The sequence below is a fragment of the Gamsiella multidivaricata genome (assembly GCF_025024155.1).
Source record: "Gamsiella multidivaricata strain RSA 2152 chromosome Unknown BC939scaffold_79, whole genome shotgun sequence".
Lineage (NCBI taxonomy): Eukaryota > Fungi > Mortierellomycota > Mortierellomycetes > Mortierellales > Mortierellaceae > Gamsiella > Gamsiella multidivaricata.
Genome location: NW_026251787.1, coordinates 108390 through 131133, shown reverse-complemented (window position 1 = coordinate 131133; position 22744 = coordinate 108390). Strand labels below are relative to the sequence as shown.

Here is a 22744-nt window from a genome sequence, read left to right as displayed (position 1 = left end):
TCTTTAATCATTTATTTATGACCTCTCAAAGAGTCCAATTTCTCCTCCATCATCTTTCTTTGCATTTCTTTTTATTCCCCGGCAATGCCCATACAACTGCATTTCCGCTTTTTATATAGTGCAGTCAAGTCTATCATAATAAAACTAAAAACTCCAATGCCTCCACTGGCCCAGTGGACTCAACGCCTTCCGAAGCGGAACTCCCTGAGCATGCAGCCACTCAATTGTCTGCTCGTTGACACCTCGCAGACCTCGGACTATCAACAATTCAAGTTGACGACATCCTGCTAAAGCCCGTACACCTTCTTCTCCTAGGTCGTAACAGTTCTTGAGCGACAGGACTTTCAGTGCTGGGCAGTACGAGCTGGTCGATACCGTCTTGCTCTGGTCCTGATCTTGATCGTTAACCATCATGTCCGCATCTGCTTGACTCTTACCAGCTATAGGCCCCTCTGGTATTGATGTTAATGTTGATGCTGCGGATTCTTGGCTTCCGCGACCGATGGTCACTATCGATGCGTCTGTGAGTTCATAGCACTGGTCAAGCCGCAGTTCCTGGAGGTGTGGCGATCGTTTCAACAGTTCGATAAGCTCCGCGTCATGGATCTTTGTTTGTGTCAGATTAATCCTTCGATACTCCAGGTCCCTATTACTATCATCAGTCGGTCCAGGACGGGTCAGGGGCGTGAAATCCAAGAGTTCTGAACACTCCACGAGACTGAGATCCTGCAGGTGTGGCATCCATTGAAGGATCCCGGAGAGGTTGCATAGTTGTCTACATCCTGTTAAATCCAGACGAGTTAACTGTTCCCAATAGCATGCTGGCGCGCAGACATCCGAAGAAAGAGTTGCTGGCTTTAGCTCTTTGAGGACCGAGTTCCTGATCGATAGATCTGTCAGAGTATCGAACGCCTGGAATGCGATCCACAAAGGCGCCATCGTAGCTTCTCCTTCCCAATCCTCGACACTGATCCTGTGGATTCCATGGGCTGCCCTGGCCCTGGAAGAAAGACGGGATATGAACATCAGAAATGAATCCTCAATGCTTGACCAGGACGGCGACAATCCCTCCAAAGGTGCGGACGGATGGGTTCTTTCTGAAGCCAACCGAAGAGGTCCTGAATGTAGAATTCCTGGCATATTGGCCGTGATCGTCAGAGAGGGTTCTGTCGGCGATATCATATCTCTGACCGTAGGATGCTGCATCATCGAGGCCGCCCACGACTGCCGATGCACCATGATATTGGCATCAGAATTATGATAAAAGAGTGATCCTATAGATGACCCACGGTCTGTGCTACTGGTGCCCATGGCTGTGCGATGAGATCTCGGCCCGTGGCCGGCCTTAAAGCAGAGCCGCTTCGAGAAGGCGATCTCGCACCAGAATACTGGCTCCAGTACCAGGGCATCTATCCCTGAAGACACCAGTCGAAGCTGCAGCAGTTCTGGGTCAGTGGGGATACGTTGTACAACTTGGAGTTGGACCTCAACCGGTAAGTCCTCGAATCGGAAAGGCTGTGCATTACTCTGACTCTCCCCTGACTCTGCATGTGAATTCTGTTGTCCCGCCTGGTCGACTTGCATCCGGTGCCGTTTCTGATGGTGTTGCTGGTCCATGGTAAGGTGAATGGCGGTTGAGGTTGCGGGCTGGAATGGGTTCACGTAATACATTCGGCACAGGTTATTTTACCAAGTTTACCAAGACGCGTCATTGAGATGAATTGTGAACAATACATATTTATTACACAGCTGCAACATCTATGACAGCTGCTGGATGAATAGGTGTCCCAGGAGAATCCTCGCCGAAGGTCGTACATGATAGTCCCTATAGAAACGAAGCAAAGTCACCGCCAGTATCAGTATCTTCAGCATTCAGTCTCATACTTTCGGCGAACAAGACAAACAAAAAATAGAACACTTACACCTCAAAGGTGCGCTTGAGAAAGTCTTTGGCGTCGTCAGAAATGTCCTCGGGAATATCGGGCGTACAGTTCGAACCGATCTGGAAAAGCGCCTGCATCTGCGAGAACTGTGGGAACGGATGCGTGCCTGTGAACATCTCGACAACGAGACAGCCAAGACTCCAGATATCAGCCTTGTATGTCGTCTCGATCTGCTTGACCACTTCCGGAGCCATCCAGAAGGTTGAACCTTGCAGCGAAGGCCGTGATGGCTTGACTTGGATGGACTTGAGATCTAATAGTAGAGCATTCCTTATGTTAATGAATATATGCCCATCTTGAGTACCATACTCAGATAAGAATAACAGATCGTCAATGGTAACTTACGGTCCTCGACTTTCTTCGAAATACCGAAATCAGAAATCTTGATGCAGCTATTGACGTCGACAAGGACGTTGGCTCCCTTGATATCACGATGGATAATGTCGCATTCGTGGAGGTAATCGAGACCTTCCAGGATCTGCTTCACAAACGACCGGACCAGGATCTCTGAGAAAGGACCGTAGTCGGACAGCAGTGTGGCGATGGATCCTCCAGCCACATACTCCAGGAAAATGTTAATGTGTCCCTTTTCAATATCCGAACCAATGTATCGCACAATTCGTTCATGGTGGAGCTCCTTGAGCAAATCGATTTCTCTCTCCAGTGCTTCGACCAGGATCTTTTGCTTGTCCTCCTTGTAAGACTTATTGACAGGCAACTCGACCTGCTTGACAGCCATGAACGTTCCCAGCTGCCTGTGCCATCCTAGCGACACTCGCCCAAACGAGCCAACGCCAATGAACTTGCCACGAATCCACCATGAATAATCGTTCTCCAAAGGAACGACGCCCGCGACATCCCTGGCCGTACGTCCACCACCCTCCGAGGCACCACGCTGCTTCAGGTCCGAGAGCGCATTCTGCCGGGGCCTTGGTATAATCTCAGACTCGGACGTAGGACTGGACCATACCCTGGGCGCGGCTGCAGAGAACGACGATATCGACCCGGCTGACGATTGTCGGTTCAATGATGAGCTGTGATATCTCTGGCTTGCAAGTGAAACCCGCGACATGCGTGCTGCCATGGCTCGTTTTGAAGGAAGATCGGAAACGGGTGCTGGGCTCGATATGGAATCTGCTACTCCGCTGGTGTGATCCGAGACAATAACTCCTGGAACTGTACTGGTAGTAGATACTGGTTCGTCGTTCATAACAGCCTTTTTGACCTCTTTCATGCTGTCTTCCTTACTGTCCCGTTCTCCAGTACTATCTTTAGTCTGCAAGTCATCTCTTGCTTGTCCAGACGACTGCTTCTGCACGTTGTCATGGCCATAACTATATCCACGATCCTGCTCTGTCTCTTGGTCATCGCTCTCATGAAGGGAATGCTTATCACCAGGAGTAGCACCATCTGCAGTTGCGACGGTTTCCGATTCCTCTGCTTCCTCTGCTTCTTGCAGAGAGAGATGAGCCAAGGATTGAGAGAGGACATCAGCCGCACCAGGTTCAATCAAATATGAATGGCGAGGAATAAATGAATTGCGACTGATGAAGGAATTGCGGCTCATAAACTGTGAATTCCTGAACAGAAGCGAGTTGCGGACATTGCTGACTTCCCGCAACAGTTCCTTGCGGTGTCCAGGAAAGTACTCTGCCAAGTTACTTTCAATAATCTCGTCCGGTGGACGTTGTCCAAAGAATGTTTGCATACGTGATGATTCTTTGAAGGAGTTTGCCGTGGGCGAAGCGAGCTCCCCTCTGTCTGGCCTCTTTGCTGTCCCACGTCGCTTGAGGATATCGTGGCTGACTGGCTGGTGCTTCTTGCGCAGGATCAATCGCTCCTTCTCTGGTCTATCCAGACTTTTGCAGATATTAAGCAGCTCGTCGTCCGCCAGGCTCCGCGCTGATTGCAATGAATACAAAGATAAAAGCGTTAAAAGGCCACCCATTGATGAATATCCGTGCCTGACGCTGCGCCCTTTCTGATACACGTACCATCGCCCGTCTCGCCAGAGAGGGTAAAGATGGAATATTTTTCCATCTCGTCTGTGATGTTGAATTTGTGAAGCACCCGTGTGTAGATTCCTCCTGCGTCGGTAACATTGTGAACGTTCACAATACTGCATTGACCTCCATCATCAAAAACCCTAATGCAGCGCTATTAAGTGAATGTATACAAGGTGTAAGTGAGTCGTCTTCAGTATGCGTGCCATCCATGGGCGAAGGAACTAGCGACCGATAAATGCTTTCAGCGTACATGTTTGACAGACTCCAGAGACATGATACCACCTTCATGCGAGGATCTCTAGAGGAATCAAACATGAGTCAGCGCGCCACTCCCACACCTTTTGTGTTTCAACAACAACCTGACTTGCTGCTGGCGCTCGATGCTTACCGGTGTTCTCGGGGAAGTGGGTTCTTCAAACTGGGTCTGCTTCTTGGAATTGGATCTGGCCAGCGACTTTGAGTTGGCACGCTTCAAATTCAGGGCTTTTGAAGACCCAGACCTCTTCAAGGACTTTAGGAAGGAACCATCGCCTCCCAAACTGAGTCCACTTGATTCCTTCTTGTTCATCGGCGGCACCTCCAACTTCTCCTACAAGTTAGGGCAGAGTAAAACATATGGTAAAACAGGCAGGGGGGAAAGAGGCGGGTTCATGTTAGAGAATATGGAGGACAGGCTAGCGATTCGGTATGCGGTGTGGAGTGCCTTCTCGTCCGATACCTTGTTAGAGCTGTGATAATGGCCGCTGCTGTTGTTACTGTTGCCATTAGTGTGCGGGTGAACAGCGAGACAGCGAACGCGCAGTGCCTTGACGGCGGTCAGTATTCTAATTCTGTCTGCGAGCTGAGAGATGCCCATCTCCTTGAGGGCATAGTGATCAAGTTCCAGAAGGGCGGCTCCTCGGACGCAGTGTTCTAGAGAAGTACAGAGCAGGCTATTAGACAGACAAGAAAGCACCGGTTTACTTCGATGAGGTGCAATGCCATCTTGAATGTGGGTGCTCATGGCCATGGCCCTTACCGACAAACAGCTTGTCGTACTGGCTTATCTTGTTGTCGTGCAGCCAGACAGCGATGCTCTCGTCGTCCCACTGTCTGAGGACTTCATAGTAGGATGCTGCGTTGGGGTAGGAGTGAAGGTCGAAGGTCGGGGTGGTGGGCGTGGGCGTGCCACTGGAGGCCGAGAAGGTGAAGGAGCGTGGCGATGAACTCATGGGCAAGAGATGGAGGGGAGTTGTGGGAAGGAACGAGGTGTGGGCGGCATGGGTCAAGAGCACCTTCCACCCTCCAACAGCAATCGCTCTCCTCAGAAAAATTGTTCCAGCAGCCATAACCACCCGATCGTTTGGCGCACAGTCAGTGGACGATGTAAATTGTAGGCCCCGACCTCCAATAGCCTGTTAGTAACACCCAATTGCCTTTGAAAATGGTACGACTGGCATAACACCCTGGAAGTTTGCTTCTTCGCAAGGGCCCCAAGGTGCGCCGCATATACAAGCATGCAGGCAGGAGATGCTATGCCTGGAAAGGGTCTTGCAGAAAAGGCTCCAGAGGGAAAGTGTGCTGCTGTATCTGTTTCTCATTTCCGGTGGTGATGGAGAGCACAGTTCCAACTTTGAACGCATTTTTTGGACGAGGCACATGTCCTATTGCTGTGTAGTAAACCAGTGTCCTGGCGCCATTTTGTAATCTACTCATCCGGGGAGTCCATAGTACAAAATGGTGCAGAAGAGCTGAGTTCTCCCAGTAAGACATCAGGGGGGCCCGTTTGTAATGGTATCTGGAGTCTGAAACGTCCCTGCTCCTTCACAGTTTTTGCCACCAATTTTTATACATTGTTATTGACCAGCAGGCCTGCTTAGCCAACTCGCTATTACTGGGTGAAGGTTCGACCAGGTTCGTCGGAATGATGATCCATCCTGCTCATAGGCGTCAGCGCTCCAGGCGATGCAGCGTCGTTTGTTGGGTTATACACTCATAACGACCAGGTGGAGCCGCTTCACCAAATCCTGCTCTCGAACTGCGGCTCCTTTGCCAGCCCAGAAGGGAACGCGCTTTTAATTTGACGGCAACACAACTCTAACGACGTGGATTGGTCGCGTTGTTGGTACAGAATACTAAGGGACGCCGTCTCTTTAGACTACTACGGGACAATGAGCGTCCTTAAGTCCTCTATTTGATATAAACAGCCAGCATCAGACTTCGTCTACTGTATGCGATCCTATCTTTTACTCCATTTCCACGACATTGGCTATTGTTCGCGCTTGAAATCATCCGGTTGTGTAAAAGGTGGTCGCACAAAAAGACCGTGATACGAGAGAAAACGGTACTTGTGCACTTTAGCAGCTCTTCTTCCACCTTTATCCTCAGGTCCTCCTCCCACTATCTTCTGCTCCCACTTTACTCGTGTATTAGGCGCCAAGACTATGGCGACACCTGGCAGAGACGAGAAGCACGAGCAGCAGTGTCGGACCCAGTCGACGTCCAAAACGACCAAAATCCCTTCTTGCCTCGACAAGAGGGTCGGTGAACGCTACAACCTGTGGAGGCACATTCAGCTGTATTACAAGAGCACCTACTCTATCATGAACGGTCAGAGTATTGTCGTGTTCATGACAGATGATAATAATGAAGAGCAAGCACAGCGTTTCTATTCACTCTATTGCAGTAGTATATACATGGTAGGCATAAAGCGCAAAGCTCTAGCAACTGTACTTGTCCCTTTTATCAGTCTTACACTTTTAAAACTTAGCTATCATTCAGGGTTGAGCGTGAGGTATTTGCAGAACTGCTGAGTCAGGAACGATCCCCCTGGACACATTACACTAGGCCCAACCTGCGCGACAGCTTTGTGATGCGTCTGAACGATATCGCAGAAAAGCGGTCGATAAGACTGGATCCGACTCTACTGATGTCTACTAGCCTGGAGTGCATGAATCGAGTCATTGAAAGATCGCGATACCTTGTATAGCTCCCTCTTGTATTGAATAACCTGGAGGAGAGGAGTAAACAGCAGGTAGTGGATCAGGCACTTGGTCGATATAGGAGGAAAATGGCTAGTCTGAGGTTGAAAGGAATGTCGTCGGAGAGTTGGCTGCGGGGATGTGTCCGAGCAGGCATGACCTGCCAGAGACGGAAGACCTTAGATTGGAGCAATAGGGCGACATCATTAACGACTGGACTTTATCTTATGGACATCGACGCTGATATCGCAATAGGAAGATTGACCGCAGTGATCAAGAAGAAGGCATAAACATGGCAGATATTAGCAAGGCGATGCATTGAGCCTATACAAAATCAAATTTTAGTAGCCAGAATTATCATTTCTTCGTTTTTTGTATAACCTGAATGGATTGGAACAACAGCTTGTCATCTGCTGCAAGACTAACCACCATCTTATGAAGAGTACAACAAGCTGAGTGAAAAGTCATTTCAGGCAGGGGCTTTGGATGAAAAGCACGAAGACAGACCATATCTGTGCTTACGAGCAAAGAACCTTGCCTGCTTCAACAAGTTATAAAAACACGACAAATAGGTACTAGGAAACGCGCGATATCAAGATGCCCAAAAAAAAAATACGCCAAGCTCGTCCATCTAAAGATACCAGAGTTTTATCTGAATGGAAACAACAGAAGGGCTGCCTTTTTCGTTTGGTGCATATCTTTTAGGAAACTCAGCCATGGCTGATGTGTTTGGTGCTGCGCCCAAGGTCTCGATCCATCACCGATGTCCCTGTCGATAAAATTGATAAAACTGAAGGCGCCACCTGCCGATGCATCTAGCTATTTTGTCATGGTATTTGGACTTTATTTGTTTCTTTATTTCGCGTCAGCGCTCTCCACACACGCTAATAATGCCAGATGAATGGATTGCCAAAGATGAGGTCCCGCGCATAGTCACACACGTTTCCAGGAATGTGTGTACAGCACGGGGACATTACTCGCGCTTATAATATCCAGGTGGACAATGTGGTCACCAGGAAGACTGTTTCGACTCTGTGCAACCTCGCCTTCTTTCGACTTTCGACTGTTCAGAGAGCACTCGGCAGCATTTTCAATTCGCAGGGCGCGCTTGAGACATATATAGTGCATAAAGCGATTCCTCCATCTCGCCCCATCCTCATCTCAATCCTTTCCTCACTCACACACGCACATCCACTCACTCACTCGCTCATTCACTTCCGCACGTAACATTCACATCCACAGCTCTGATCACTCGTCAAGATTCTAAACCAGCAAATCAACATGAACAACAGCACTTCCCAGGGACAGCCCTCATCTTCCACAGGAGTGGTCTCACAACAGCCCCTCGGTCAACATGACATGCAGCGGTCGTTTGCTACAGGTAGGAGGGCCTTCCGATCACACTCGCCCTCGTCTGCGGCACTAGCAGACATCTCATGTTATGGAACTGGCCGAAAAGTCGACACTTAATCCTCTGTTCTATCAATGCCCTATCTCATGCTTAATTAGAGTTTTCTCCTGATGATGAGAACCACGGCGTATATGGCAGTCTTATGAATGCTGCTGGTGAGGTTATGGGCGCCATGGGAGCCATCCCTTGCTGCTTCTGCTGTCCCAACCCATACAAGGTATGTGTGTTCTTCAATGAGCACCATTAACCTATAAGCCTTCCCCCAATTACACTTCGTTAACATGATATGGTTGCGTATCATTCTATGGATACAGTCCGTTTCTCAAGGATACGTTGGCCTCATCTCCCGCTTTGGAAAGTTTTACAAGATTGTCGGTAAGTGCATGCAACAGTGGTTAACAATTTGGCCCATTGGTACGATGGGGTACATTTGCTCACTCCGCCATGTCACCTTATTGTTTCGCTTGTTACCTGCAATGCATGGCCTTACTAGACCCGGGCTTGACCAAGATCAACCCAGTGACCGAAAAACTCACCAAGGTCGACATTAAGATCCAGATTGCGGATATTCCTCGGCAGGTCATCATGACCAAGGATAATGTCAACGTCCAGATCGATTCTGTCCTGTATTGGCACATTATCAACCCTTCGCAGTCCGTCTTTGGAGTCAGTAATGTAGAGTCCGCCTTGATTGAAAGGTACATACAAATCACATCAATCTTTTTAATTGCCAATTCAAAAAAAAAAAAAAAAAATCGCTAAGCAATGCATCTATCCTACTCATTCTTTGTACATCTAGAACCCAAACGACTCTTCGACACATTCTCGGTATGCGAGTCCTTCAGGAGTTGATCGAGAACCGCGAGGCAATTGGCGAAGAGATCCAAGAAGTCATTGATACACCTGCACGCAATTGGGGTGTGAAGGTCGAGTCGGTATTGATCAAAGATATTACGTTCTCAAAGGAACTTCAGGAGTCGCTTTCATCAGCTGCACAAGCAAAGAGAATGGCAGAGTCCAAGGTTATTGGCGCTCAGGCCGAGGTCGACAGTGCTAAGCTGATGAGAGCTGCTGCCGATATTCTGAACACTCCTGCGGCGATGCAGATCCGATATCTGGAGACGATGACGAATATGGCAAAGGGATCGAATACGCGAGTGATCTTTATGCCGACGCAGCAGGGTCCACACGAGATGACGCCCTTGCAGACGAACCAGTGGGAGCAGATGAGCAAGCAGTAGGACACGGAAAATTTGGTTTACTCACGATATGATCGATTTTTTTCGCAATGTGCCTTGAGGGATCTTCGGCGGTCTCATGTTTTTAGCCATAATGAATACATTAATATATGTAATAAACTATTCATGTAAAGACGCGTAAGGAAAATGCTTTGGACGCTTTTCGACCCTTTAGTGCGGTAAAGCCCTTAAGCTACCTTGACTAGAGCGGAAGCAGGATCGAATCACTTTCTTCAGCTCGTTTTTCAGGAACAAGACATCAGTAGGAACACATCACACAAACAGAGACATCATGGCCTCCTCATCAGCAACAGGATCAAATGCACCGTCAGGAAAGCCAGCAGGGTTTATGTCCGAGTACATGTCAGGGCTCAGTCAGTCGCAGGATCTGAACTCGTTCCTCCAAAAGAACCAGCCTGCCTATGATCCCAATAGTCATAGCCAGAACACATCTTCCTTCTCTTCAGAGGGCGCTGCGGCAACGCCATCAACAGGAACAACGCATACATCCGCCTCACCCAAAGATACCAACACAAGTCAGGGCTCTTCTTCTACACCTTCGGAGGAATCAACAGCACAGAAAGCGTTCAGTCCCAAGAGCCCTATTGGATCTCATCCTATGCCCAATGCGCATGCGATTCATCAGAAGCACGCGATCCAGAACGCAGCATTGGATAACTGTGCAGATATAAATATGGAGTTGACAGACTGTTTGTTGGGCAGATCGGGGACGTGGTGGGACCGCGCGAGTATGTGCATGAAGGCCAAGGAACAATTGCAAAAGTGTTTACGGCTGAACAAGGTGAGTGAAAGATAAAGGAAATGAAAGGGCGTTGAAGAATACGATGTTGCTTATCGTGATATTCTCCTAACGTTTCTTCCTCTTGCTCGATTGCTAACGATCGCTAATAATTACTTTTATTTTATTTTTTTGGTATCTTTCTAGCAACTGCTACAGGAGAGAGGATTCGCGGATGAAGGAAACACGCTAGAGCAAGATCGGGCGATTTTGGATTATGCAGACGACCATGCACAAAGAGCCATGAAAGAGGATAGCGAGGCTTGATCTGTTAGATGAATTGGTGTAGTCATCAATAATAAATAATAAAAAGTGGTTCTCTATTTATCAGACAGCAATGATGGAAATCAAGGAGGTGAGAGGAGTTGACTATTCTCGATCTAGGGGTAGGCGATACAGAACCCTCCCTGCAAAAATGTCTAAGGCTTCAGGCATCATGACCTACGAAGGATCAGCATTGGAGGATGGCAAATTTGTCCTGATGGACAAGTTAGAAGTTGCACCTTAGGCGTGTGTAGACAAGGCTGTGCATGCCATTTGATAAGCATAAGTCTTTTGCAGTGCCGATTGATGGGTGGAAGAATAGCAATTGCTCGTCATGTCATGTGCTGTCTTGCTCTGCCATGCCCTCTGTCCTGTCAAGAGTGAAGAGGCGTTTTGTTGAGGCAGTGTGGCGGGTGAGTGGGGGCTAAAAAAAGACCGCGAGTGTGGAAGCGATTGTTTCGTGTGCACAAACATTCATAAACACCTGAACACTTAAACACCCTGTGTATACGCCAATGGCCGATCTCCCATGCTCTTCGTCCCATTTGCCTCATTTCTAGCCTTTTAGCTTTAGGCTTTATTAGTTTCTAGGCAGCCTTGACTTTACCGCCCCCTTTATCGTTCCCTTCGTTCCTTTTTCCCTATCACTCTCCATTCTATCCCTCGCCCTTTCTCTTGCCCCCAATTCCTTCTTTCTTTCCTTCTTTCCTTCTTCACTCGCCTTTCTCCTTCCTCTTCTTCTTCGACCCAATCCATTCCCCATACTCTCCCCCTCCCTTTCGCTCGCTTCAAGTCATCGGCGACCCTTCGTGTGCTGTGCCTCTATCGCTTTGTACATTCGCCCACCTGCAGGAAAACTACGCATACACACAGCAACAACAACGTATGTCAAGGCATTCTTCGACTTTTGACCGCAGGACAAACAAGCAGGACAAGGTTATTTCGAAATCAAAAATGACTCTCCTCTATGTATCCGTCCTATCGCTCTTCGCTGCTGTGGTCTGTGCCCAGCCGCAGACCGTGCCCGCGCGCGCGACTAAAGCTATCGCCCTCATCGGAAACGATGTTTATCTTTATGGAGGTAAGTGTTCGTTTTCTTCAATTGTAAACGCGTTTGTGTCAGCACAAATAGTCCCTTGCTATATTCACAGATATTTGTACTCTGGGTAACAAAAAAAAAAAACAGGGTCAGCAAGCACGGGCGAATGCTTTTCAGATCTCTACAGTCTTCATCTCGACCCAGCAAACGGATGGGTGGCAGGACAAGCTCCCTGGAACAACATCGAGCAAGGCAGCACACCTTCCCCTGCCCTTAGTACGAATTCGTGGGCTGTAGGGTCAACAGATGGATTGTCACTCCTATTCTATGGTCAGTCCCTGTGTCCGCAGAATATGGACAAGGACGCAAATAGTTCACACACTCTCACAGTCAGCTCCGGGTCTGTCCAATTCCATTCACAAGGCGGTCAGTGGTCCCAGACAGGCACAGCGGCCGATGTTCTCGGACCTCGTCTCGTCAAGGACGATATGCCGGTCCCTGTGCAGGTCGTCGATATCCAAAATCATATGGCATATACGTTTGTCTATGACGCCTTCAATCCTCAGTTGGGCATGCAACTGTGGTCCTTCTCGACAGATAACCCTCCTGCTAATATTGCACAGTCTGCAAAGAACACAACTATGTTGACAACTCGGCCTCCGAGACCACTCCCTCCAACCAATGGAACGAATGAAACAGTGCCAACGTCTCCACCAACAACACAGACTGTGCTGGCCCCATTTGTGGACGTGGGTTGTGCGATCTACCACAGTGGAACCATTATTGTGATTGGAGGTGGAAGGACAACAGGCGTAGCACTGACCGGAGATGGTGTGGACTCAGCTTCTGGGTGGTACAAGATGGACCGCTGTTGGGTATACACTATTGCCACGAACGAGTGGAATATCCGCAACTTGGTATGATAAATGATATATTGCGGTTATCGAATACGAATTGTTTATACATTAACAAGTTGGCGCTAATTTTTTCTATTTGAATCTTTTGATATATGAGTAGACTGCCCCCGGTGGCTCTTTTCCCTTGCCCAGACGTCTCGCTGCCCTTTTGACGGGTAAGTCCCTTCGTGGGTCAGAAGCCGGAAAACATGACTCAGGCTTAAGGGGATGCTAACCGAGCATTTACATATCGTGGCGGATCGAACCATAGTTGAGGACAAGATTTACATGCATGGCGGCAACACGACACAGACCGTGGCTACGGACTCTTACGCGAAAGACCTCTGGATCCTGGATACCACGACATGGCAATGGACTAGTGGACCCAGCTCTTCTTTTGGTCGTGCTTCTCATACCCTGATCAATACTAACAACACCTTGTTGTCTCTGTCCGGATTCGAGTTTGAGACCTCCAAGACCAAGGCTGCACAAAATGCATTTGTGATGGTTTACGATCTTGGATCATCGACCTGGGGAGCACAGTTTGGAGTGATCACCCAGTCATTCCTTCAAAGGCACGCCGTCGCCATTATTGGTGGATCTGTCGCAGGATTCGTTCTCATCCTCGTGCTAGCTTCCATCTGCGCCCGACTTTGGAGAAAGCACACGCGTAGAGGACTTCCTACTAAAGTGCCTGCAGCGGCTGTAGGAGGAGGAGGCAGGAAGCGCACCACCAAGCCTTTCCTGGCTTCTACGGCTCCGCCCAATTCGGGCTCTGGAATGGCGACGGATTGCTCTGCTGCTGTAGCTTCGCGACTCTCAGGAATGACACTGTTGAGCCAGAACCAAAACCAGGGAGCCTTTGAGACCCAGATCGATCTGTCGACTGTACCCCGCGCCAGCGAATCAACAATCCATGATAACTACCAGTACCCTCAGCATCGATCATACAACCCCTATGCACCCACGCAGCAGCAACAGCAAGTACCCCTGATGAGCGCTAATGCTCTGCAACAGCAAGATCAAGAGATGGACCCCTACAGAGATGATGATGGACTAGAGGAGAGGGATATGTGTCTACTGTCTCATTCACCACCAAACTCTGGTGGAGGTGAAGTCCCTCACATGGGCAGCTTTGTACACGCTGGTCAGACTACAGGCGTCTCAGGGGTGCCGGTACGAGGCCAGATGGCGCCTAGCTGTACGGCCGCACCGAACGCGGGATCAACTTCGGGGCCGTAGAGAGTTGCTTTGCAAATGTACCTCTTCTTCCTCTATAATCAAGTCTTGAATAAGGATTTTACTCATGTACAAACGCATTTACACATACTTCATTTTGACCGAGTCCTTTTTATTGACAATAAATGGCCGACGATCCATTTGATCCGCAAACATTCCTCTACTTGTGTTCAATGGCAGGCACTCCTGCATTCTTATTGTACTCAACGAAAACGCGTTCTGCAGCTCTGACGCCACCTATAGAAGAGAAAATTCAGACATCAGTGTTAATGTTGCCTTTCGTACAGAAACACCATGCTTCGTGGCCTTGAATCATGATTCTACGGTTACCTGGGATATCAACAAAGAGATACTTGTACTCCCAATTGCTGCGCTGATCCTTGACCATCTCCAAATGTGCTGTTCCCTCGTTATCGGGTCCCTCGACGTAAAACCGCATCAAAAGATGTTCCTTGCCCTCTGCGTCCAGAACCACTTGCGATCTATCATATCGTATCATATAAAGCACGACATTAGGAACTCCTCTTGTTCTAATCAAAATACAAAGAAAATAGCGTTGTGGTGAACTTAATTCCTTCACATACTGGATACGACGATTCCGGCGTCTTTTGCTAGAGGAGGGCTCTCCGTGCCCCTTCATGGGGGACCCAATGACATCCTGGAGCCTTTCGTTGTTGCGGACCTTTTCGAGCGCATCGCCAAAGACGTGGGTGTCGCTGTTGGGCCCAAAGAGTTCTGAGACGATGGCGTATCCGATAGCTCCTATTGAATGCGCATATGGGCGTGGACAAAGAAGAACAGAGATTGGGTTTCCAAGGCGTTAAGGTTCTGGATCAGGAGAAGGGTACAGATCGGCTTGTCAGTCAACACGTTATAGCGACATTACCGACAAGGACGACTCCTACAGCGATGACTGTATAGTTGGTAGTGGCCTTTGTTGCTGTTACGACTGGATTGAGTAACATGCATAAAGACAAAATGATATGAATATCCAGTCATGTTTTCTCACGGATCGATCGATCGTACATGATAGAAAGAAAACGCACCTTTCTCGGGCGTGCTGAGATCCTTCCATTGCTTCTTCTCTGCGTGGTGAGTCAAAGCGCCGGCCGCATTGAAGGGTTTCTGAGAGCCGTAGTTCGAGCCTTTAGATTGCTCGGTGGCCATGTTCCTGAGAGATTGTCTCTCCGAGGCAGAGGTCGAGGTCCTGAGGGCGATCTGTGAGCGCTGGTGGTGAATGCATTGCGAGAGAACGGTGGTTCTGGAAGAAAGTGCGCGGGAGGCGCCCCAGGCGCGTTGTCCAGCTTGGTGAAGGAGCCTCATTGTCTTTTATGCTTTGGGTTTCCCTGTAAGTGCCGAAATGAGCGCGGTCGTGTTGGTTGAGGTCGTGGTCGTTTGACGGGAGCCCGGGGAGGTGTGGGGCTGCACGCTCCCGTTCAAAAGTAGGGTTTCGTGTTTTGGAAGCAGTCCTTGGGTGGCCACGTCACGTTGGACGAGCAGGTGCGGTGCGGTGAAAAAGGTACTTCGTTTTGCGATCGTCCCTTTGTCTACTATCCCTTAGAATCCACAAGCAAGCCATGTCCTCGAAAGCAGCAACACCGGAACTCAAGAAGTACGTTAACCGGAACTCAACTGCAAGGGCAAGCACAGGATTTTGCTACAGGAGGGCAAGAAGCTGATCAGCCATACAATTTGATTCAACATGGAAGAACAAGGGATCGGCGTCGTTTTTATTAGATGGGCGAGCTGTTCTCTCTTTGCGGACCAAAAGAGCCACTGAATACAATTGAATCTACATGGACTACTCCACCAGCCAGGGATTCAGTTGATCCAGTGTCTAATTGCTGTGCTTCATATACTCGATACTTAGATACATGGACAAGCGTGTGTTTGTGCAATTGAACGGTGCCAGGAAAGTGACGGGCGTTCTCCGAGGCTTCGATCCCTTTATGAACCTGGTTCTAGACGAGGCCGTTGAGGAGACCAACCCAACGGACAAGACATCGATCGGCATGGTTGTGAGTTTAGGCTGAATTTTCTCTTATATTGTACTTGCATCGTATTTTCTTTTGTATCCTTCTTTTTATTTCATCTTCTTATGATTGTTTTTTGTTAGCGGTGCAGGAAGAAATATTAATAAGACCTTTATCTCGTATCGTCAATAGGTTCTTCGTGGAAATAGCGTACTAGTTCTGGAGGCGTTAGACAGGATCAGCAATTAGCACATTTTCAACTTCAGGAAGTGAACAAAGAAGATTGAAGGACAAAAGACAAAAAAACCCCCCCCCACCTCGACCGATCCATGCGGAATACATTTGAAGAGATATAGGAATTCATTGCAATGTTGGAAACAATAGCTGCGGCTAGTCTTGCGATCTACATCTTTCTCTCTCTCCCCCCCGCTTCTTTCATCTGACCACAGGACAACAGTATTCTTTTTGTTTTATTGAGCTCCCATGATGCAGCGAGGAATAAAAAGTTGCTGCCATGCAGGCAAGCGACGACGCCGTAGGCTTAGACGGACAATTAAAAAAAAAAAAAAAAAAAAAAAAAAGGCGCAAAAGACAACAACAAAAGATGCGATTGACCATTGAGCAGGTGAGAGAGGTTAGAAATTTTAATCTGCATTGAAACGGAATACAGTATGGAAAACGAAAGCCCTTGAGAGGAGGAGAGACGGAGATGGACGAGAAAAGAAGGAAGGTACGGGTGGTTAGTGGTGTCTCCGCTCCTCGCACCGATGGATCTCTCAATATGCTGTTTGTCGCAATAGGCGTATGCATCTCTTCTTGAAAAAGACAAAGACAAGGGCCAGAGATGGACGCGGACAGAAGAAGGGGAGGGGGGCAGGCAGGCAGGAAGAAGAAGACAAGCTCGTGCGCGAGAAAGCGAGGACAGCGGTCGATGCAGATCGTGCGGGGAAAGAGATCTGATTCCATTGGTCCATTCTGTGACGCCGTTCTTTTTTTATTTTTACACCGACCGCACTTTTCTTCCTCTGCCTCTTCGCTCCTTACCGTCCTCCTCCCTCCTCCCCCCACCAGCCCCTCCTTTGTTCGCCCTCGCTTCCGCTTTCGTCCTCTTACCTTCGCTCTCCACTCCCCACTCCCCCACTCCCCTCTCCCCCTCTCCCCCAGATCACATATATCATGAGCACAGCCATCGCAAACACGGCCGTCAAGGCTCCAAAGCTGAGACGCATTGCTCTCCTGGGCGCACGCGCTGTTGGTAAAAACGGGCTTATTCCTTGCTGTCCTCCACTAATAAAACGAATGAACAAAAAACCAACAGCATCCGACCCTGCTCTTCGATTGGCCCTCAGGAACTTCTTTTTTATTGGACTGCATGTATGCATATGTTGGGTAGCTGCAAAGTGGAGAATATGCTACCCCCCGATGGAGTGAAGAAATTGACAATCTTTGAATCGATCCCTTATCATTGGTGGCGACTGGGGTTACGGGGATATTCGACACGGCTAGAGATCGTCCATTTTTTCTTATCGTGTGTATGTGTGCACATGTTGAGGGCGACGTCTTTGTCTTGGACGATAGGAACAGATTGCCACATACCGCATCGCTCCAGCAGACAAACTGCAGACCGCACACAGCGCCAGACATTGACAATCCCTTCGACCGACATCTTTGAAGGCCCGCTATCTCGTTTTCTCTTCTTTTCACATGGTGCTATGATTGGTTTGGGCGATATGTCAGATAGTGTGCGCGTGAGTGTTGTTATCGGAAAGGAAGGCCAGACTGCTTGTTTCCAGTGGATCAGTAGATCCCTGATCCGTTCTTTTCGGAAGACGAACAAAAAGATTCCTTGGCGCCCTGTTCAATTGTCCCTCCCCCTGAACACGAGCAAAAACAGAAAGCATGGGCACAAGCACACACCAACGACACTACACAAACGCGCACGAACGCACACACAGACAATGAATACACAATGTCGGAAATGAAAAACTACACAGAAAATTGTCCATGCATGTCTGTGTGTCTTTTTTGTTTCACCGCCTTGTATTGGTGCTAAATGTTTCTATGGTTTAATCATATAGGCAAATCGTCGATGGTGATCCAGTTTGTCGAAAACGTCTTTGTGGACTCGTATTTCCCTACGATCGAACGAACCTTCACAAAACCGATTACATATCATGGGCAACAATACGAGGTCGAGATCATTGACACCGCTGGGCAGGTACGATGCTGTTATGCTTCCTCCTTTTTTCTCCGCAGAACACTTTTCTTGGTTTTTTTTTTTTTTTTTTTTTGTTGTTGTTGTTTTTGTTAATTGCTTTCAGCCTCAGCATACATGCAATATGCTGTTCTGCCGTTCGGCTGTGGCACTGTCATCTCGACTTTTTATATGTCTCGATATTATGTATCACTATCGTATGTCCATTTCGCAATGCCACGCCCAACTCATAACCTCAATGGCTTTTTTTTCCCATTAGGACGAGTTCTCAATTTTCAATGGAAAACACGCATTGGACGTACACGGATACGTGCTCGTGTACTCTGTGACCAGCAAGCTGAGCTTTGACATGATTGGCGTTATCCGGGACAAGATCTTGAACTTCACGGGCACGGATTGGGTACCGATCGTTATTGTCGGCAACAAGACCGATCTCCAGGGACAGAGACAGGTCACCCGAGAGGATGGCGAGGATCTAGCCGCTCGATGGAAGTGTCTTTCCTGCGAGACCTCTGCCAAGACTAATATGAACATCGGTATGTTGTCAACATCGATATATATATATGAAGGAAGGCTGGATGCAGGACCACAAGGAAACAATAGGAAGAAAGCGGATACAGTGTACACACGCGCGGAACGAAGCGGTGTATGAGCGCGCGTGTTATTAATATTCTGTCTATTGTGTCAATTATGTTCATTCCTTGCGTTTGCCCCATGGTACCATGGCACTAACCATTCATTTTATTTTACCCCACTCCTTGTCATTTCACTTCTGCATGCTATATAGGACGGGCATTCGAGCTGATGATTGCCGAAATCGAAAAATCAACCGACCAAGTGCCGGAGGAAAAGAAGGGTGAATGCACCATTCTTTAAAGACAGATTACAAATAAAAAAAATAAAACCATAGCCATTACACTCTTCTTGATCTGCTGCGGTGGCTACCTGGAATGTGAATGTGCATGTACAATATGTTACAATGTGTTTACTACTTTACAAAGTATAGGTTGCTGTCTAAAAACAAAAGCGAAAAGCAATCAGCTTCAATTCGGTTTAGGCCTAAAGAACTTTGCAATTGGAGTCGCGGAGGAAGCTGAAGCTGAAGATGACGATGATGATGATGATGACGATGACGATGACTCTGCTTTCTTGCGCTTTCCTCGATGTAAGGAAGCAGGCGAACTGCGCTTGGTGCCGCTTGTTGATCCTTGGTGGTGACAATTGACGCTTTTTTGGTTTTGGTTTTGGTTTTGTTGCTGTTGCTGTTGCTGTTGCTGTTGCTGTTGCTGTTGCTGTTGCTGTTGCTGTTGCTGCCGCGCGATCTGCTGCTGCTTCCTGTCATCCTCCAGTAAACTGAGTGCAAAATGATAGTCCGTATGCTGCTCCCACTCCTCAATCAAAATGTGTTGACCAGGACTTGGACACTGCTCGCAAATGAGCGTCCGTGTAGGTCTCTTTGATACATCTTTCTCTCGATACTCGAGCGTAGGCGACAATCGGGGAGATTCCGGGATTGGGAGAGACCTTGCTGAGACCCCTTCGATCTCCTTAGCGGTCGTTCGCGGTTGAAAGAAACGCCGCCTGGCATCCGTTATCCTGGACTCCGACGATGTCACAGTGGTTGTTTTATCTGTCTTCTCCTCGGTATTAGCAACCTGCGTAGTTTGTTGCTCCTTATCTCCGCTCGCTTCATCCCAATGCTGTTGTTCAGGCGGTGTTTGCTTATGCGGCTGCTGCGGTAGAGACGACGTCTTGGAAAAGAACTTTGTGATATCGCCCATCGCGCTCTCATGCCCCTCAGAAAAATTAGATACAGTGATCGTCAACAGTATCAGCGGTAGAACCGGGCGTCCCCTTCCACTCTCAGACTCCTTGATCAGCTTCTCCAGCAAGCCGTTCACCTTCCTCGCGATGCCCTCGACGCCTCCATACTCAAATCGGCTTCCAAGGGGCATGGATCTTGACCCTTTATAGGGTGCTCGAAAGCTCGATTTGCGCTCCTGTGTCATTTGATCCTGCTGGGCCCGTCGTCCACCAAAAAAACCCAAAGAGACCGTCCGGGGCCACCGTTCCGTCTCATCGTACTCTGCCTGCATTCGCGACTCGAGCTCAAGGCTCATAGATGTGATCCAGAACTGAATCTCTTCCAAATCACTCAGGGCAGGGATGAACGATTTGTGGGAGCACATCGATTTCGACTTGATTTTTCTAACCCCGACGTGGTCGATCCCGCGACACCATTGCCAGAGTTCCAGACCGGCTTGATCGCCATATCGTTCCTGCAGTTGTCGCAGGGGCACGGGCCATAGTTGGGATGCCCTCTCGATGTTGTAGTCTTCTCTGACCTGCTTCCCGAATTTGCCTCCCAGGTTACGGATATTTGAAAGCTTAATTCCATGAAGCAGATCGGGTATAAATTTCGGCAGCACAATCGTCTATCGGCCAAAATTATAAAATGTAGTGGTATTGATATCGAGTTTGCACTGGTAATGTAGTTCAAATCAGGCATATTGCTTACCTGTTGAAAGGGCTTGTTCATACCAGATCCAAGCTTGGCCAACAATCGGTTGTTCGCGATGCCAGCAGAGCAGGTATAGCCGAGTTCTTCTCGAACGGCATAACGTACCTCTTTGCTGAATTCTGCTGCGACGAGCAGCTGCATCTCGGCCCAGAATTCTTCCTCAAATGTACCTTCGGGGATACCATAGTAAGGAAGCAGCTGCTCCTTCTCTCGTCGAAATCGTTCTTCCTCTGCCTCCTTTGAGCGCCTAAGCTCTTCTTCGGATTTCTCCTCGATGGGAAGTGTCGCTTCGTGCCCGCTAGCATGAACAGGTGTCTGCGCCTGAGGAGTAGCTGCTCCGGATGTCTTCGCAGTCATATCAAAGGGTTCACCATTGTTCTCTAGCCCTTCATTAGATTGCGCGATCGCAGAGACATCATCAAAATCACTGTCTAGATACTGCTCGAGGCCAAAATCGAAGTCGTCCTCCAATGCTTGATCGTCCTCTGGACCAATCCCATTGCCGTGTCCAATGTCGGGCCCAACCTCGTTATCGCTCTCCATGTCATGCTCGTTTTCGTCCGTCTGGATGCCATCTAAACTCTCGTCCATATCTTCATCGTCATCGTCTGGATACCCGGTTCCGCCAGTGCCCTCATTGGAGTCTCCATCCCGTGGCGTACCAAAAACGACTCCGAGGTCTGAATGGTCCCTCTTCCAGTCGATCATTTCGGCCGAATCGTAATCCCACTTCGACAGATCGTCTCCGTATCGGTCCATGATCCTTCGGTTGACAATATCTGTGACATCCATGAACACTTCATCTAATCCTCCCTTCTGAAACTTGGGCGCGAATCTTCGAAATACATTGAAGATTTTGGCGGATGCCTTGCGATAGGGGTCCAGCGAGACTTTGTGTGTGTACCGTGACGGCGAAGGATAGTAATCCGGCTTTGAATCCCCAGGTCCCAGTGTTGCTACATGGGCGCAGACAAGTTCTAAAACACATTCATGGGACCTTTGTTAGCCAAAGAAAAAACAACTCGTAGACCATGCCGAAAAATGGCGTAAAGAAAACGCACCTGGACAGAGCTGCTTCGCGTCAAAGATATTGTGGTGGAGGCGGGTGATGCCAAACTTTCGTGCAGCATAGTTGACAGCGATAATGGCGTTCCATTGCTGCGATACCAGGGGTACATCGGCTGTCAGTCCTAGTCTAATTTGTTCTACAAGTGCCATGCTCCCCGCGTCAGTACAGTGCTTTTTATATTTCTTTCGTATCAGATATAGCTGCTTGGTGGTAGAACGAATGGAAGCATGAACTTGCCTACTTGTGCATAGAAGCAATCTATTGTATACAAGCAATGTGCACACGACAAAAGCATGAAGAAAAGAAAAAAAAAGGCAATCGAGGCATATTGGTCAAAAATTGGTGGCAAAACGGTACTAAAATGCAGCTCCTTCCTTTTGAATGTCGAGATGAGAGTCTCTACCGAGATCGATGTGTATGAAGCAGTTGCGGCGCTTGAGCACCTCGGGCACTTGGACGCGTGGTGCTGCAGAGCTCATGAGGGAGTAAGGTAATCACAGTGGAGGGCGCATGAAGAAGGCTGGAGAGGGATCTTTGGCAGGTAAAGAAAGGGTAACAAGTCACTTTTCATCTATGAAAACATTGGTGGCGAAATCGAATTCAGGCACAGACACTTTCCGGCGTTTGCATGCAGCTGCTGAACTCTATGATCCAACCAAGGGCAGTGTCAGCCCGAACTCGGCAATTCGACTCGCTCCTTTTTTCGCACGGTGGTGCAGTGCCCAATCCCAACAGGTATTTGTTCGTGTCTCTCGTGTTATGCGTCAGGATTGCTGCCTCGGTACCGAGAAACATAAAGCATTAGATGGCGAAGTTCAGACCACTGAGACGAAGAGGAGAAGACCATGAGGTATGCTCTCGCCACCAGCCGGAGAGAACGAGAGAAAGAAGGAAGAAGGTAGAGGACGGACTGGGAATTGTAAATGTAAAAATAGCGCGAAAATGCGGGGAAAGGCTAATGCAGAGATACACAATACCTCCCTGGTGCCAATTGGAGTTGCCGTCGCCATGGCTGCGGGAGAGTGGATGGCTCTTTTCTTTCATTCCAGTGGTTCCCATGGTTCCTATCCTTCTTCCTTCTTTTTGCCCCAGCAATAAAATACAAACACAGACACGAGTGCATTCCTCGCACGATGTCAACACCCATTTTTATTTGTTGTCCGTGGGCATT

General features: G+C 48.6%; 11 protein-coding genes across 11 annotated transcripts; 7 read left to right on the top strand and 4 right to left on the bottom strand.

Moving 5' to 3' along the window:
• Positions 1–143: 143 nt before the first annotated feature.
• On the bottom strand, positions 144–1532 carry BC939DRAFT_463880 (uncharacterized protein; the record flags this gene model as incomplete). The annotated part of the gene is made up of 1 exon (XM_051557292.1): positions 144–1532. The coding sequence occupies exon 1, from the start codon at positions 1309–1311 to the stop codon at positions 145–147; it is 1167 nt and encodes a 388-aa protein (XP_051408200.1). The 5' UTR covers positions 1312–1532.
• BC939DRAFT_463876 (kinase-like domain-containing protein) lies at positions 1533–5260 on the bottom strand. The gene is made up of 8 exons (XM_051557291.1): positions 4968–5260; positions 4668–4861; positions 4338–4538; positions 4200–4247; positions 3938–4100; positions 2289–3845; positions 1923–2196; positions 1533–1825 (listed from the first exon to the last, which is right to left on the bottom strand). The coding sequence occupies exons 1-8, from the start codon at positions 5158–5160 to the stop codon at positions 1759–1761; spliced, it is 2697 nt and encodes an 898-aa protein (XP_051408199.1). The 5' UTR covers positions 5161–5260; the 3' UTR covers positions 1533–1758.
• A 1112-nt stretch (positions 5261–6372) lies between these two features.
• BC939DRAFT_506800 (uncharacterized protein) lies at positions 6373–6917 on the top strand (the record flags this gene model as incomplete). Its single annotated transcript, XM_051560827.1, has 2 exons — positions 6373–6627; positions 6699–6917. The coding sequence occupies 2 exons, from the start codon at positions 6373–6375 to the stop codon at positions 6915–6917; spliced, it is 474 nt and encodes a 157-aa protein (XP_051408198.1).
• Positions 6918–8046: 1129 nt separating this feature from the next.
• On the top strand, positions 8047–9697 carry BC939DRAFT_463875 (uncharacterized protein). The gene is made up of 5 exons (XM_051557290.1): positions 8047–8290; positions 8419–8537; positions 8635–8695; positions 8814–9018; positions 9120–9697. The coding sequence occupies exons 1-5, from the start codon at positions 8191–8193 to the stop codon at positions 9559–9561; spliced, it is 927 nt and encodes a 308-aa protein (XP_051408197.1). The 5' UTR covers positions 8047–8190; the 3' UTR covers positions 9562–9697.
• BC939DRAFT_496147 (uncharacterized protein) lies at positions 9694–10689 on the top strand. Its single transcript, XM_051559674.1, has 2 exons — positions 9694–10360; positions 10505–10689. Exons 1-2 carry the CDS (start codon positions 9851–9853, stop codon positions 10622–10624), a joined length of 630 nt encoding a protein of 209 aa, XP_051408196.1. The 5' UTR covers positions 9694–9850; the 3' UTR covers positions 10625–10689.
• Positions 10690–11359: 670 nt separating this feature from the next.
• BC939DRAFT_300756 (uncharacterized protein) lies at positions 11360–13049 on the top strand. Its single transcript, XM_051551380.1, has 3 exons — positions 11360–11702; positions 11808–12577; positions 12678–13049. Exons 1-3 carry the CDS (start codon positions 11507–11509, stop codon positions 12789–12791), a joined length of 1080 nt encoding a protein of 359 aa, XP_051408195.1. The 5' UTR covers positions 11360–11506; the 3' UTR covers positions 12792–13049.
• On the top strand, positions 12748–13876 carry BC939DRAFT_300720 (uncharacterized protein). The gene has a single exon (XM_051551378.1). It carries the CDS (start codon positions 12785–12787, stop codon positions 13796–13798), a length of 1014 nt encoding a protein of 337 aa, XP_051408194.1. The 5' UTR covers positions 12748–12784; the 3' UTR covers positions 13799–13876.
• A 9-nt stretch (positions 13877–13885) lies between these two features.
• On the bottom strand, positions 13886–15293 carry BC939DRAFT_463870 (TIM21-domain-containing protein). The gene is made up of 5 exons (XM_051557289.1): positions 14842–15293; positions 14682–14744; positions 14380–14557; positions 14126–14277; positions 13886–14032 (listed from the first exon to the last, which is right to left on the bottom strand). The coding sequence occupies exons 1-5, from the start codon at positions 15116–15118 to the stop codon at positions 13956–13958; spliced, it is 747 nt and encodes a 248-aa protein (XP_051408193.1). The 5' UTR covers positions 15119–15293; the 3' UTR covers positions 13886–13955.
• A 34-nt stretch (positions 15294–15327) lies between these two features.
• BC939DRAFT_463868 (uncharacterized protein) lies at positions 15328–16330 on the top strand. The gene is made up of 3 exons (XM_051557288.1): positions 15328–15407; positions 15666–15813; positions 15961–16330. The coding sequence occupies exons 1-3, from the start codon at positions 15373–15375 to the stop codon at positions 16015–16017; spliced, it is 240 nt and encodes a 79-aa protein (XP_051408192.1). The 5' UTR covers positions 15328–15372; the 3' UTR covers positions 16018–16330.
• A 614-nt stretch (positions 16331–16944) lies between these two features.
• On the top strand, positions 16945–18859 carry BC939DRAFT_401845 (P-loop containing nucleoside triphosphate hydrolase protein; the record flags this gene model as incomplete). The annotated part of the gene is made up of 4 exons (XM_051552636.1): positions 16945–17023; positions 17847–17986; positions 18243–18519; positions 18771–18859. 4 exons carry the CDS (start codon positions 16945–16947, stop codon positions 18857–18859), a joined length of 585 nt encoding a protein of 194 aa, XP_051408191.1.
• BC939DRAFT_300685 (uncharacterized protein) lies at positions 18831–21975 on the bottom strand. The gene is made up of 4 exons (XM_051551377.1): positions 21811–21975; positions 21566–21709; positions 20502–21481; positions 18831–20418 (listed from the first exon to the last, which is right to left on the bottom strand). Exons 1-4 carry the CDS (start codon positions 21866–21868, stop codon positions 19027–19029), a joined length of 2574 nt encoding a protein of 857 aa, XP_051408190.1. The 5' UTR covers positions 21869–21975; the 3' UTR covers positions 18831–19026.
• Between the last annotated feature and the right edge of the window lie 769 nt (positions 21976–22744).